Genomic DNA, 15,942 nt, shown 5'->3' with positions numbered 1-15,942 from the left:
GGACCCTGTAAAATTTGAGAACATAAAACCAACAACACACTATTCCTGAGTGGTTTAAAAAAGAAATGAGAATCATGGGAGCAGAACTTATGTCCTATACAGCAAAAATAATTAAAAGAATGCAAAGCTTGAATTACAATGACAAATCTCACCAAAGAAACAAAAGAGAGGACAATAGATTGGGAATGCAAAAACACAGAAGTGAAGGACACTCTAGAAGGAGAGAAGAATAATAGTAAAAGAAAATTTACTCACTATGCAGGCAAAACATATTGAATTCCAGGATAGATGGATAGACAACCTAAGGATCATAGGAATTCCAGAGGAATATGAGAGTATAAAAAATCTTGTTCATTCTTTGTTTTGAAGCATGACATCATGGGATTATGTCATGACTTTTGAGTGAACTGGATTTAAGTGAGGCATAGTAACACATCATCAATCTCATTCTCTCTTTCAGAACTCTCAAAGCCCAGTAGCAAGACAAAAATTAAGGATGATTGGCAATGGCCTTGGCATTTTCAATGTCTGACTTATCTCTACTTATACAACTCACAGCTTCATGGCCATTGGAACAAATTGTTCTCATCTACTCATTCCACCAGGGGATATCTTCATGTGATTGGCATAGACATTTCCTTAACTCACTGATGGGTTTGAGGCTTCCTAACAATTTGGTATAGCCCATCTACCAAGATAGCTTTTTTTTTTTTATCAGAGTGTGGTCACTGCACATGCTCTAGCTTCTTAGAGTCACAGGTGAGAGTTAGATAAAATGTGGAGTTAGATTAAAGGTGGACACCAAAGGTAGTTGAACAGTCCTGAAAAAGACTCAGCAAGCACTTACACCTTCAGGTGCTAATCCATCCTCAATGCCCCATCTATCCCTACAAATCTGAAGCCATATTAAAGGAAATGAAAGAAGATAATTCCTTAGAATTTATAAACATAAGAAAATGAGATTCCAAATGAATGAATTCACAGTTCCCCTCCATAAAACTGCAAGATACAGTGATTGAATTTAACAATTCCAATAATGACAAATTCTATAAGCTACCAGAGAAAGACCTTCAAATACAAAAGAAAGGATATTCAACTAATAGAGGACTTTTTCCCACCCACCAGAAAAAAGAGGAAGAAATGGAATAATTAAAGGAAGAAATAATGTGTTTGAAAAAAATATTGCATTTCACAATGTAGCCTAGAGTGACCTATCCTGTAAATTTGAACTTAGCCATACAGGACAAAAGATGAATGTTCAATAATAAAAAGGAATTTGAAGCATTATTTACAAAGAAAACTAGAATTGATGAGATGAGATGATTTACTTCTCAAACATTCTAAATAAAGAAATATAGGAAGAGTAAATAAATGCAATAGGTAAGGGCAGCCACACCAACAGAATAACAACAAAGAGACCACCAAGAGACTTTTAAAATGTATATAAGTAGAGAAGAGTGAAGTTGGAAATATGGTAGAGGTAATAATCAATATATGTATTGGGATGTAATGCACAGAACCTGGTAATGCTCTGACTACAGAGTGAATCATTTTTTAAAAAATTGTAAGACTATATTAAAACATGAGAGGGTATATAAAAGAAGGGAGAGGGGAACAGAAGGGTATAAAGGAGTAGGTGATGTGCTTGGGTTAAATCAGGGGTTAGCATTCAGGGGAGAGATTAAAAGAGGGGAGGAGAAGGCTTTATTTTGAATGTGAGAGAAGGTTCCATTGATGAATGTTCTTATGGTTGAAGAAAGACAACCAGAGAAGAGAGATGAGAACCTTACAATGGATGAGGCTTGGGGGATTTGGTACTTGAGAAATTTGTCCTTTAGGGATATGGGGAGAGTTGAAAGCTCTGGGGTCAGTTTATATCTGGAGGTGCAGGAAGCCATCTAAGCCCATGATGTTGTGATGTTTAGCACAGCTCGTCATTAGCTCTGAGGAACCCACAAAACAGGTTGTCAGGAGGATGGAAATTTCTCACTCCATTTCTCCTATGTGACTCTTTTCTCAGTAGCATTCACTTGTATTGAAACTATTGCAATCAATATCCTTATTTAGCCCCAGGGAGACACAGGAAAACAATGCAGGTTTATGGCAAGAACAACCACAGTCACAGACTATTCACTATCCCAAAAATAAACCCCTAAACAAACCCCCATAGTACAGAAACTTCCCCTAGAATCATCCCTGCAATAAACCAGCAGTTAGTGAGTTAATGCAAGTTTCTAAATTCCCCAGCAAGAATGTACCTGGCCTGGATTTGTTCCCAAACTCCCACAGACCAAGGAAACAGTGAAACACAAGGAAAACGGGAATGACAAATTAGCACAGAATCACCCTTCCAGAACTGCATTCTTATTAACCCTGAAGCAGAAAGAACAGCAAACATACGTTTGAAAAATAGCGAAAAATGAAAGAATATAATGGAAACAAAATTTGGACCAGACTGATATTATTGTATCTTATTTGATGTAATCAATTACCATAACTATCTTCTTGATTGATGATAGGTATGAATAGCATAAAGTAAGAATATGCATGATTTAATTAGTTAAAATATAATCAACCATTATGCTTAGCTAGGAAATGATGTTCTTGTGCCTTACGGATGGGTGAAAATAATAAAGTTCCAACTAAGTCATACCATAATGAATAATTTTTGACTAAGCTTGCTTCTTTGTTTAACCACAGTAGGATAATTAGTAAATGCCAATCATATGATATTTCAAAAGTTAATATGTAATTTTGAATGTATGGAAAAATGAAAAAAGGGTATAAAAATATTAAGGAACAAGTGTATTGTGCTAAGTGCTGGGGATATAAATTCAAGGAAAAAAGATGGTCTTTCTGTTAAAGGATATTATATATTAATGGAGTAATATAAGACTTAAAGGTGAGTTAGAAATCAGGGAAAAGGGAAAAAAGGAAGGGAACAAGCATTTATTAAGTTCCTATTGTGTACCAGCAAGAGGATGCTATGACTCAGTGGTTAAGAATACCGGACTTGAAATTCAAATCTGACTTCTGACATTTTCTAACTGTGTGTCCCCATCAAGTCACATAATCTCTTATTGCCTAACAAAGGAATCCACTAGATCCAGTGGAGAAGGAAATGGGAAAAAAAGACTCCAGTATCCTTACCAAGAGAAGCTCATGGGTAGCTATGGTCCATGGGGTAATGAAGAGTTGGACATGACAGTGAATGAACAATAAAACTTGTCTACCAGACATTGTACTAAGCACGGTATAAATATTATCTTATTCCATTCTCCAAACAACACTGAAAGGTAGATGCTATTATAATAATCATTTTATGTATGACAAAACCAAAGCAGACAGAAATTAGGTGACTTGTCTGGAATCGCTCAGCTAAAAAGTGTCTGCAGCCAGATTAAATCCAGCATTTTCTGACTCCAAGTGTAGTACTCTATTCACTCTATCACTTAATTGCCTCTAGAAAAGCGTGCTAGCAAGGAAATGAAGGCCAGAGAGAGAGTGGAGTTAAGGCCTTAATACACCTATAACTTTGCTCAATGTTTAACACATAATAAGCTCTTCCTGAATACTTTTTCATCCATTAATCCTTTCATCTATCCATTCATTCATTCATTGGTGCTAGTAGTCCCACCACCTCCATTCCAAGCATTTGCCCTATGCTTTGTTTCTCTTTTCTAAAAAAAAGTTTAAAATAATTTTTGTTGTCTTCCATATTCTTGACCTGCCTTATTCCCACCCTCCCCTTCTGTAACCTGAGATGTAATTCATCTGAGTATAATGGCTTGAACTAATCAAAGTTGACTGGAAGTTCTTTGACCTTCACAGTTATTTTCTTTCTGCTCCCTGTGTAAAGATGGGATTTATACAAGGGGGATGGGACAAAAGGAGCTAGAGAAAGCAGTTGGTGACAGTTACTGACAGTTGAGAGATGGTGAAAGAATTCTGGGGATTCTCCAGAGGAAGGAGGAGGAGGAGAGGTCTTTGGGCAGAGGCCTGGGAGGAGAGAAGAGGAGGACATCCTCGAATCCAAACCTGAGGGCTTCCTGAGGACCTTTCTTTGGACATTGAAACCCTGATTCCCTGATCAAAGCCATTCCTTTGCATCTTACCCATCAAGACTTCAACAATAGAGTCAGCTAAGTTTTTGGATTCCATTTTTAGAGTGATCTCTTAGTCTCCTTCTCCCATTACCCAACCTTGCTGAGAGACCCCTTTCAGTCAAAACTTACAATTATAGGAAAGGATAGAAATAGAAATAGAAACAGAAGGAGAAGAGGTGAGGGGAGAAGCTTAGAAGTGGGAAACATTGGGTTTCCCACCTAAGTGATGGACCCCATAGCAATAAAGAAGAGAGCACCCCAAAATCCCTCTGCCCTACACCCCTTTCCCCAATCCCTGAATTGTGAATAACAAAAGACCTTCATCAGTCAGATAGCATTCTAGAGTACCTGAGAGATAACAAGGGAGAGGAGAACCACAGCTTGTTCTGGCTGCCTCCATCTTGAAGCCAGACCACCCACTTTGAAGTTGACTTATTTTGGGGGAGGCTTGTATGAACCCCATCCTCATTCAGAATCAGATTGGGGTACCACATACCTAATCTTATAGGGAAGCCTTGCCTTCAACTCCTGTGGGGCAGCAAACCATCCAGGACACCCAGTTTTGCGGTGACACCCCCTTGAAGTCTCCAAGTGTATATTTGGCCTCAAGGGAGAGCTAGAAGAGAGACTCACCATAGACTCTCTCTCTCCCTTCTGTCAAACATTGGTTACAGGCTCCCTTTATTGTTACACCTGCTAACCATAACCTTTCTACCCTGCCTGCTCAAGTAACTGATTTGGCCAGAGTGATAGCTTCCAGAGGTATTTTCCTTGGAAGAAAAAAATATAAGCAAAATTATAATTCAATACTCAGTCCTATGATCATTTTATCAATATTTCATTTATCTCCAAAGCATGATCTTATTCTTTCCCTTATCCCCCTTTCCCATTCAGCAAACTGAAACAAAACATATTTTTCATTATCTTTAGAATTCATTGCTAGCTTCTTCTAAGGGGTCTTAGCTCTTTTGATACAATTCTCACAGGTCTATGATATTCTTGAATTCTTTTTCAGTATCTCCTATAAATTTCTTAAAAAAATACCTACAACCCCCACCCCCTAAATCTGATAGATTGATAAATTCTTTGTGTATAAACTTCATTCTTTTTAGGTATCTCCTCTTTTCTCTCATTGCAGGAAAATCTAAAATGGTTTTCTTTGCTGAGAGACTTACTTCAGTTCCTGGAGGTTACAGTCTGAACTTCCCAAGGCCTCACAAAGCAGGCTCATCCCAATATCTCCAAGGGTATTTTCACTCAGATCTAAATTTTTCATTTTTCCATGGGCCTTGAGAGCAGAGGAGAGATTCTTACAGCAAGCATCAGAAAAGCGGCACCTGGACAACCTGCAAGGTAGACATTCCCTGTGAGAAAGGATTCCATTTGCCCATAAAATCTATTTACTTTTAAAACAAAATTGTGCCTATGGTGTCTTGAGAAACACATGGAGTACTAGTGCTATGAATATCTTGCCTTGACCATCAGTTAAGCCTATAAGCATTTATTAATCATTTATAATTAATTATAGTATTCTGTTATTAATCATTATTATTAGGCACTATGTTAAGTGCTGGAGAACAAGCCAAACTACTATTCCATGTTTTCAAGGATCTCATAGTCTAATGGGAAAGACAATATATAATTAAGAAGATAGGTGAAAGGTAATCTTAGAGGGAAAGAACTGGGAAATGGGGGAAAGGAAGGAGGTTTGAGAGGGACCAGTAAAAGCTTCCTGTAGAATGTGGCATTTAGGCAAACTTAAAAGCACACTGAAGGCAAGTCAGCAGCAGAAGTGGAGGAAAAGAAAGAGAGTATTCTAGGAATGGGGGGAGATCCAGTGGAAAAGCATAGATTAGGGATATAAGTATTACCATGTTGTTGGGTACTTGGAGGAGAGTATAATCTAAGAAACCTGAAAGTGCAGGAGAGGCCAAATTGTTAAGGACTTAAATTGTAAAACAGAAGACTTTATATTTCATTTTGGAGTTGATAAAGAGCCAGTGGAGTTTATTAAGCAGTGTGGGATGACATGGTGAGACATTTGCTTGGGACTCCACCCCCACCAAGGCATTCTGTACAATCAAACTTCTTGATGGACTGAAAGTTGAACTGGAATTGATAGAATGAATCAATGTTTAGTCTATGGAGCATATGTAAGACAATCCCCCAAACAATCTGCGTGTCTGTGTGTGTGTGTGTGTGTGTGTGTGTGTGTGTGTGTGTGTGTTTGTGTGTGTGTGTAGTTTCCAGAAAGATTCTTTATCCAGGACAGTATTGTCATCACATTTAGAGTAATGAATAAAATAGTCAAGCTAAACTAGGAAACAGTAACTAGGAAGTACAGAATAGGAAATTTAGCTTTACTTTGACTAAGTATTTTATTTTGTTTGCCCATAAAATAACTATATTGATGTATTAATTATGAATCTGTATTCACTTTTTGTTTAAAAAACTACATAAAGGAAGATATTCCATTGTGTTCTGAATTATATGGAAAAAGGAAGGAAAAGGAAAAGAAAGATGGCTAGGAATGGTGCCCAAAAGCTGGAAGTGACCAAGGAAATGGGCGATCAGTTACTTGGAGAAAACATGGTATATCTCTTTATCCAAGAATTTAGCTAATTTAGGAGTCCAGCAAAGTCAGAAGAGTTGATGCCTCTAATTTGTGCCAGAGAGTGAATTTTTAGTAAAGAATGAAAGATGAAATGTGAAGTGTTCCCTTAGGGTTAATTCCTAGAATGGTGCCCATGTTCCAGGACAGGGATTGTGGATCAGTGAGAAATAAGAACTAAAACTGATTAGAATCATTGTTTATAAAGAGGCATATTGATCTCTACCCCAGAAATGCTTATTTTTTCTTTCATAAGTATAACCTCATATTCTGGGGAGATTGGAAGAAGAGAAATCTCTCAATCAATGAGAATAATGCTAGGAGAGTCAATATATGAAAGAGAATGTTCCCACCCATTGAACTTGGTGGTAACAGAGGGACCTTAACAAATAAAAGAAAGTACCTTGGCAGATACTGGGTTTTCCCTTGTTTTAGATGTGTATGACTCTTTGCTTGTATGATATCTTGTTAGGGATGATGTAGAGTGAATCTTTGGTTGTAGAGTGGTTGATCAGATGATATTTGAAGTTCAGTCTAATTTTGTGATGAGTGTGGAGACCCTAAACTACTATCTCTCATTCTATTCTCTCAGCCTGTTTCCAATGCACAAAGAATTCTCCCCAAAAACAATTTGCATGGACTTACTTGAGCTCCTGTATATTACAGTTATGATTTCTTAAGACTTCACATAGTACATTTATTCCTTCATCGCCAAGGAAATTCATGCTCAGGTCCAGATATGTCAGACTTCTGTTGTTCTTAAGAAGGGATGAGAGATGCTGACAGCAAGAGGCAGTGAGCTGGCATTTGGACAGACTACAAGAAAGGCAAAGTTCAGAGTGGAAATGAGCTTCTTTCCTCAGAGTTCATTCCCTCCTGTCAGTTTTTCCAAGGAAAAGTCCTACCTTCATGATTCATTGGCCTTAAACATAGCATAGTCACTTGGTCAGTCAGCAAACATTTCTTATAGTTTACTATTTGTAGTGCCCTATCTACTTCTAAAACAGTCAGAGTAACTAAAAGAACATGAAGGAGAGAGGAATAACAGAGATATACATTCACAACAGTGGTAGAAATACATGCTAATTCTTTATCTACATCTCATTAGTTACATGAATTGTTTTTTACTCTTCCTCCTATAAATTTAACTGAAAACTCTTTGGAACTACTCTCACCTGAAATCTCTTCAAATCAAAATTTTCTCTCAGAACTTGAAGTGGAATATGTGGATAGATTTGTGTTATTGAGAGAATCCTTGTGTCTTAGCACAAGACTGGATGGCTTCTCTGGGCAAAGGCTGGGACTCCTTGAACCTCTATGAAGCAGAGGAGCAACTTTGGTCCTGACCAATCCTCAGAAGATTATTTGGCTGTCCCTCCATCAGAGAAATACATTTTATGGGTTTCTATTTCAACTTAACTACCTTTTTCTCATCCTTCATTCACTGGTCTACACCCATAAAGTTCTCTCCACATCTTAGCTTACCCCAATGTTCTTTCCCAAGACCCAATACCATGAAGGGGCCAAATTTTACAGAATCATGATGTGAGACACCTACTCAGAGGTCAACTAGCCCTGAAAAGTAACAGGAATCTCCTCTACAATATCCCTGATAAACAATTATCAATTGACCACATGATGACATCCAATTCAGGGAATTCATATTAGGACAATACAAATTATACAAATTTTTTTTCTTTTAAGAGTCACTGTTCTGATGATATTCTTCCTATCTTTCTTCTTGGAGGGTCTTGGATTAAATCCTAAGCATGCCACTTGCTACCTGTGTAAACTTTGGAAGTCATTGATTCTCCAGGTCTCAGCTTCTTTATCTGTAAATGAAGGTGTTAGACCAGATAACCCAGCTCTAAATCTATCATTTCATGGCATTCGAATTCCTCCTTTTCCTTGCTCTTCATTTCCTACATTTTCTCTTTAAAATGTTTCATTTTTACCTCCCACCTTTCTTCTCTGTCTCTTCTCCTTTTCTCTCTCTTCTGCTTCACTTCTGTCCTTTGTATTGCCTTCCATACCCTTATATTCATGGCATTTCCTTTAAGGAAGTACTTCAAACTCACCTTAATTTCTGTAATTTACAGCTTGATTGACTTAGTTCCGAGCAAAGAACATTCACAGCTGAATTGGCAAGTTCAGTGCCACTCAGGTCCAGGGTTCTTAGGTTTTGATTCTTGGAAAGCACTGAAAATAAATGCTGCCAGTCAACCACAGCAAGTTGGAAAACTTTGAATTGAAGGGACTTCAGTTGGAACCTACTGGAGAGGCAGAAAGACCAGAAACCTTTATGCAATTTTTCCAAAAAAGCTTATAACTTTGTATCCTGTGCACTGAGCTAAACATTTGGGATACAAAACAAAAATTCTCTCAAGGAGCTAACAATGGGATAAATATATAGAAGTGCCACAGAACTTCAGAAATTAAAGAAATCTACTGGAATTTCTATGATGTTGATGTTAAATTGCAATGACAGTGTCTACACTTTATTTATATTATATAATGTGTCCATACTTTCCAAAATACGTTCAAATACCTCTCTCATTTTACCTTTATAAAAATCTTAGTTCATTTTATAAATGATGACACTGAAGTTAAAATTCAATAATTTATCCAAGATTACATTATCAAAAAAGGATGACAATCTTATTTTTTGATAGGAGATCAAACTATAGCGATCCCATTGAGAAGAAGTGGTTGCAAAAATTATAATAGAAGGAAATTCTATCATACTAATTGATTGGATGTCTATTTATGGGCCTCATGGAATGCCTTTATATAAATCCAGTAAAATATTCATATAATTATAACAATAAAATATTCCTTTATAACTATAGATAGTTGATAGTAGATAAAGGACTTGAACTTGGGTAATTTGATCCAAATAAAATGTCTTTTTCTAAGCAGATTATGTTGGGGGCAGAGATCACACAATGAGTTTGCCAGTGCAGGATTCTGTTAGGGTAAGTATGTATAACAGACAAAATAATGAACTTGTTTCTTTCAAGGCCAGACCTGCTGGAATAGATGTGAGGCTTTTTGTTATTATTGTTCAATCATTTCAGTCCTTTCTGAGTCTTTGTGACCCCATTTGGGATTTTCTTGGCAAAGATATTTGGTTTGCCATTTCCTTCTTCAGCTCATTTTATAGGTGAGAAACTGAGGAAAAAAATAAGTGACTTGCCCAGATCATATAGCTAGTAAGTATCTTAGGCCAAATTTAAGCAACCAAACAATAGTCTTCCTGACTCTAGGCCTCGCACTGTCTCCACTGTGCCATCTCTTTGCCCATTGGACATTCAACTCTCCTGTCAATTCCATACCTATAAACTTGTTAATCTTTTCCTACACCTGTTATGTCCTGAATTCTATCTCCTACCCCTCCAGCACTCAGGCTCTGTCCAATGCTTATTCCAAGAGCAAGTAGAGCTCCATGGAATTGAGCTATACCAAAGGATGGGGATTCTGAAGACACAGGGGATTTTGATACAGCTTGTACTTTTCAAACTTTCTCTAGTAATAGTTCCACTTTTTATTTTTACAAAATATCCCTCACATGCTCTTTTCATAAAATAATACACATGTCATGTTCTTATATCATAATTTATTCAAATAAGATGAAAATTTTTACTTTTCTAATATAGAAATGTAAAATTATGAAAAAGTAGCATAACATTTCATGAGGGAATTCCATATTTTTCCCATTATAAACATAAACATAACACAAAATAAAAGTAATAGGATGAACAGCTTTGTTTTTAATTCAAAATATATCAAATCACCATTATTCATTGTATAACTATTAGTAATTCCTTTTAAGCACTAATTTAGATGTATATCTTTTTACATGTTGAATAATCACACAATTCATTCTGTGAGTAGGCTAAAAACTACTAAATTGTACATATACCCTTTGACTTAACTATACCACTACTAGGCTTATATCCCAAAAGGATTAAAGATAGTGGAAAAAGACTGATTTGCAGAAAAATATTTATAATAATTTTCCTATGGTAGCCCCAAATTGGAAACTAAAAGGTTATCCTCTTTTTGGAGAATAACTAAATACATCATGATGTATGAATATAATAGAATCTTATTGTGCGAATATTGGGCAGCGAGGTGGCACAATGAACACACTAATCCTGAAATCAAGAAAATTTATTTTCCTCCATTCATATTTGGCTTAAGATACTAGCTGTATGACACTGGTTAGTGCTTAAGTTCTGGGCAGTAGGGTGATGTAAGGCCAAATATCCCCCAGGCTACCTAACTTCTTCAGGAGAAGATTGCCCAAAAACTTAGAATAGCTTTGACCAGGCCTGAAAATGGGACTCAATATATACACCTTGCTGGTCAGATTGATGGCTATTTATATCTGGCCTATATACTTCATCATAGAGAGCTCTGGGGATCATTTATATGAACCTCGTAATTTTATAATGATGAAGGAAACAGACCCAGAGAGGTTGAACTACATGTCTATCTTTCCAGACTTTTTATACCTTGCTTCCTTTTTAATATTGCATAGTCCATCCATTTTTGCAAATTTGCCATCTATCATGCCTATCATCTCCATCTGACTTCTCCATGCCTTTGCACAGTCTGTCCAATTGAGAAGGTATCTCATCTTTATCCCACCTTAGAATGCCTAGTTTCCTTCAGAGCTCAGCTCAAGAGCTGCCTCCTACATGAAGCATTTCCAGATTCCCCTATTTGTTAGTGCTTCTTCCTCTTGTGGAATTACAGTTTTTACTTTCTATATGCTTTAGTATGTCTCTCTGGGTGTTTATGTGTATAAGTATATGTCATATATATGTATAAAAATACATATATATATATATAATGTTTGCTGATAGAATATAAGATCCTTGAGAGTAGGAAATATTTCATTTTTGTTTTTATATCCCTGGAACTTAAAATGCAGAGTGGAGCATAATAAGTGCTTATTGATTGATTGATATATTAATTATGTATCTTTTCCAAGGTCATATTGGTGATAAAATCTAGGGACTAGATTAGAATCCATGTCCTCTTACTGTAGACGCACTACTCTTTCCACAATAAATCATGTTGCTTTCCTACATAATGCTATCATGATATTTAATTTGGTTCATAGTATTGTGTGAGTACTGCTGAATTGTTGCCCCTAGGCTATGTAGCTGATCAGGTAAAGATTTATAAGGGAGAACATCCCTACAAAGCTTACACATGTTTTCATAGGATGGAAAAATATTGAATATTTGCTATCTGCCAGCCATTGTGCTAAGCATTAGATCCAAGAATAAAAAGTGACTTTACATGTTCTTGAGAAATCCACATTCTAAGTGGGTGAAGCAAGATATAAATGAGAGGTCAGTCAGTTTCATAGAAGATCGTACTGATTTCAGTGTGTATGAACATGAGCTGAGAGAACACAGGACTGGGCAACAGAAAAAGAATTCATGACACTGGCAGCTATATCCATCTTGACTTTTTGGCTGAGAGTATCAGGGCTTATGGCATAAGAAGGAGAGAAAGAGATGATCAGGTAGTTTCTTTCATGAAAATTTCCCCTACCAAATAGCATTCTTTTTGCTTCAGATAACTACTAATTAAATAATGCATAAAGAATTCAGAAATAATAGCAGCTCTCTTTGCAGTAAGGAAATTGAAGTGTTGCCCTTAAATTGAAGAATGACTAACAAGGTGTGGATTATGATTGTGATGGAATACTGCTACATCATAAGAAATAAGAAACAGATTAGTTTTGGAAAAAAATATGGAAATACCTATGTAAAAATATGAAGAGTGTAATGAGAAGAATCAAGAGAACATTATATATAGCAAAAGAAATATTATTTGAAGAATGACTTGTGTATGCCTATCTCCAGAGAAAGAACTGATATATAGAAATAAGTAATACATAGTTTTATATATACACATATCTTTTTGTAAAATGATGCCTTCTTTCATGGAGGAGGAAAGATAAGAAGGGAGTTAACTGTATATTTAAATGAAACAAACAAATAAATAAATGAAATCTAAATCCTCAAAAACAAAAAAAATACAAATCTAGATAATTCTGAAGTTTATCTCACAACTATTGAGTTGGCAAAAATCAATGTTAGAGGTTTTATGAAAAGATATACACATTTATGTACCAATGGTGGAGTTGTGAATTGGTCTAAATATTCTGGAAGTTGATTTGGAAGTATGCAAAGAAAGTGACTAAGATTTCCATATTCTTTGATCTAGAGATTCCACTTATTAGCATAAAATAAGAATGCCACTGATTATAATTAAAAAAAGGATTCAAAATCACATAAGAAAGAAAGCAAGAATACCAAAAAAGATTATTGGGGGCAGCTAGGTAGCTCAGTGGATTGAGAGCCAGGCCTAGAGATGGGTGGTCCTAGGTTCAAATCCAGCCTCAGCCACTTCCCAGCTGTGTGACCCTGGGCAAGTCACTTGACCCCCATTGCCTACCCTTATCACTCTTCTGCCTTGGAGCCAATACACAGTATTGACTCCAAGATGGAAGGTAAGGGTTTAAAAAAAAAGATTATTGCCTTATAAATTAATGATGGAGACTGCTTGCTCTTAACTCATTCACTCATCCCTTTTTCTAAACCAGTGACTATTCTCTGGCATGGCACACAAATGGATTCATTGGTTTATACTTTGGGAATTACTCATGGATTTTCTCCTGTAATAAAAACTCTGCCAATGCACCCTAAACTTGCTGTTTCATTTTTTCTATTGCAACAAAAAGTAGACATTGACTCTGTCTATCCATATCAGGGGGAATGGGGAAATATATAGAAGAAGGTATGAGTTTTCTTCTCTGTGAGGTGTTCTTTAGATGAGGAAATCCAAAAGTGGCAGAGATAACTCTGAATATGATATTGCCTTTTCCAAAATCTCAAACAAGTGGTAGACATTGATTCAGTCAAACAACTAAATAACAAGAAGAACTGGTGAAGTTAACTCCTATGTTGGCCTGAAGGAAAGGGTATTGGAATCAAGATGGGAAATTCTCATCCTTTAAGAATCTACATAGGACAGGGGCCAAGGCCAGAGAAAAGTGAATTCTTTAATATGGAGAATGGGAGAGAGCATCATGATTCTGTCCTTAGTGGGGAAATCAAGCTTTAAAGGGGGATGATTCATAAAGCATATAACAGTGAAAAAGACTAAGATAAAGGCTTCAAAAAAAGGAGAAAAGGGGGCAGCTGGGTAGCTCAGTGGAGTGAGAGTCAGGCCTAGAGACAGGAGGTCCTAGGTTCAAACCCGGCCTCAGCCACTTCCCAGCTGTGTGACCCTGGGCAAGTCACTTGACCCCCATTGCCCACCCTTACCAATCTTACACCTATGAGACAATATACCGAAGTACAAGGGTTAAAAAAAAAGGAGAAAAGTAAATTAAAAAGCTTGAGTCCATGAGAGAAGCTATGTGGTACAGTAGATAGAGTGCCATCCTTGAGTCAGGAAGAGATGAGCTCAAATCTAGCCTCAGACACTTACTATCTATGTGATCCTCAGCAAGTCATTTAATTATGTTTGCCTTTGTTTCCTTATCTGTAGTGAAACAAAGAAGGAAATGGCAACTATCTTTACCAAGAAAACCCCAAATGGGATCACAAAGAGTTAGACTGAAATGAGTGAACAACAAAGAATCCATGAAGATGAAGCAATAGAGAGTAAACTAAAATTAGAAGAGAGGATGAATACTAGGATTTCCAAAATATTACAATTTTTTCTAAAGATTTCAGTAGAGAGCAAATTTAGCTGATATACAATGAAACAATAACCCTGTGGATTTCAAAGAAATTGTAGGCAGCTGGGTAGCTCAGTGGAGTGAGAGCCAGGCCTAGAGACGGGAGGTCCTAGGTTCAAACCCGGCCTCAGCCACTTCCCAGCTGTGTGACCCTGGGCAAGTCACTTGACCCCCATTGCCCACCCTTACCACTCTTCCACCTATGAGACAATACACCGAAAAGGGTAAAAAAAAATTGTGGTACCACAGAAGGGTGATCTAGAAGAATAATTAGATACTTAGGAAGCAAAGTTAGAAAGGAATGAGTATCACAGTTTATGGCCCACATAGCAGAAATATTTTAAACCATCCATGCCTTCTTATTGTATGCAATTCCTGTATATTTTCTTCATTTGTGGAGGAGCTACCCAATGTCTTGTAAACCTTTCTCTTGACATTTTTACATCTTATTCATTACTTAAGGTATCTCCCACCCCACACTCATTTCACTTCATATTTTCTATATAATTGACTCGCTTTATTATCTGACATTTTCTCCATGACATTCTGTCCACCATTTTTTGACCATAAAATAGGGATAATAATTCTTACCTAGTATTCTAGAATGCTATGTTCGGTTCTGGGCAAAACAGCTTAACAAGGATATTGGTAAGTTGGAGAGCATTCAGAAGAGAAGAAACACAATCATGAAGCACCATGAATATATTTAATATGAGGATTGTTTGAAGAAAATGGGAGTGTTTAAGTTGAATAAGAGAATACTCAGCAGACCTGATAGCTGTTTTCAAGTATTTCAAGGAATGTTATGTGGAAGAGTAAATAGACTTACTCTGTTTAAATTCTGAAGGGAAAAACTGGAGTAATGAGAAAGTACAAGGAAATAAATTTAGGCTTAATGTCAGGACAATATTCCCAACAATTGAGCTCTTTAAAATCAGAATGTGCTAACTCTGAGCAGTTGTTCATTTCTCCTCCTTGGAAGTCCTTCAAAAGAGACTGTATGACTAGTTGCTAAAAATGTTATAGGGAGGGTTCCTTTAAGGAATAGAATGGAGTAGATGGCCACTAAAGTGCTTTCCAATGCCTGTTTTATTGTGAAATTATGTTATGCTGCCATTTCTGCCTTAAATAATTGTTTGGAGAATAAGTGTAAAGTATCCCCAAAACTTTGAAATTAAATGCAAATGTAAGACATGAGGAAAATTGTCATAGTAATAATAGAAAATTATTATTTCTGTGGTGTTCTAAGGTTTACCAAGTGTTTTCCAAACAGCAACCTTATAAAATAAAGTAAGAATTTGTCTCATTTTACATATCTGGGAACTGATCCTCATAAAAATCAGGTAGTTTTACATGGTCTCACAGGTAGTAATTATGGTGATACCACGATTTCTGGCACTCCAATACAATAGCTAATATTTATATAGTGATTTTAGTTTAACAAAACTCTTTAT

General features: G+C 36.5%; 1 protein-coding gene across 1 annotated transcript in view; it reads right to left on the bottom strand.

The window, feature by feature from the left end:
* LOC123238756 (NACHT, LRR and PYD domains-containing protein 3-like) overlaps nucleotides 1-15,942 on the bottom strand; it is a 38,952-nt gene that overhangs the window by 8,617 nt on the left and 14,393 nt on the right. Inside the window, 3 exon segments of the mRNA XM_044665960.1 lie at nucleotides 5,282-5,452; nucleotides 7,363-7,533; nucleotides 8,796-8,990. Coding sequence (XP_044521895.1) covers nucleotides 5,282-5,452; nucleotides 7,363-7,533; nucleotides 8,796-8,990 — 537 coding nt within the window.

The sequence above is a fragment of the Gracilinanus agilis genome, chromosome 3 (assembly GCF_016433145.1).
Source record: "Gracilinanus agilis isolate LMUSP501 chromosome 3, AgileGrace, whole genome shotgun sequence".
In the NCBI taxonomy this organism is placed as follows: domain Eukaryota; kingdom Metazoa; phylum Chordata; class Mammalia; order Didelphimorphia; family Didelphidae; genus Gracilinanus; species Gracilinanus agilis.
Note: the sequence above shows the minus strand (reverse complement) of the source record. Positions and strands in the feature narration are given on the sequence as shown.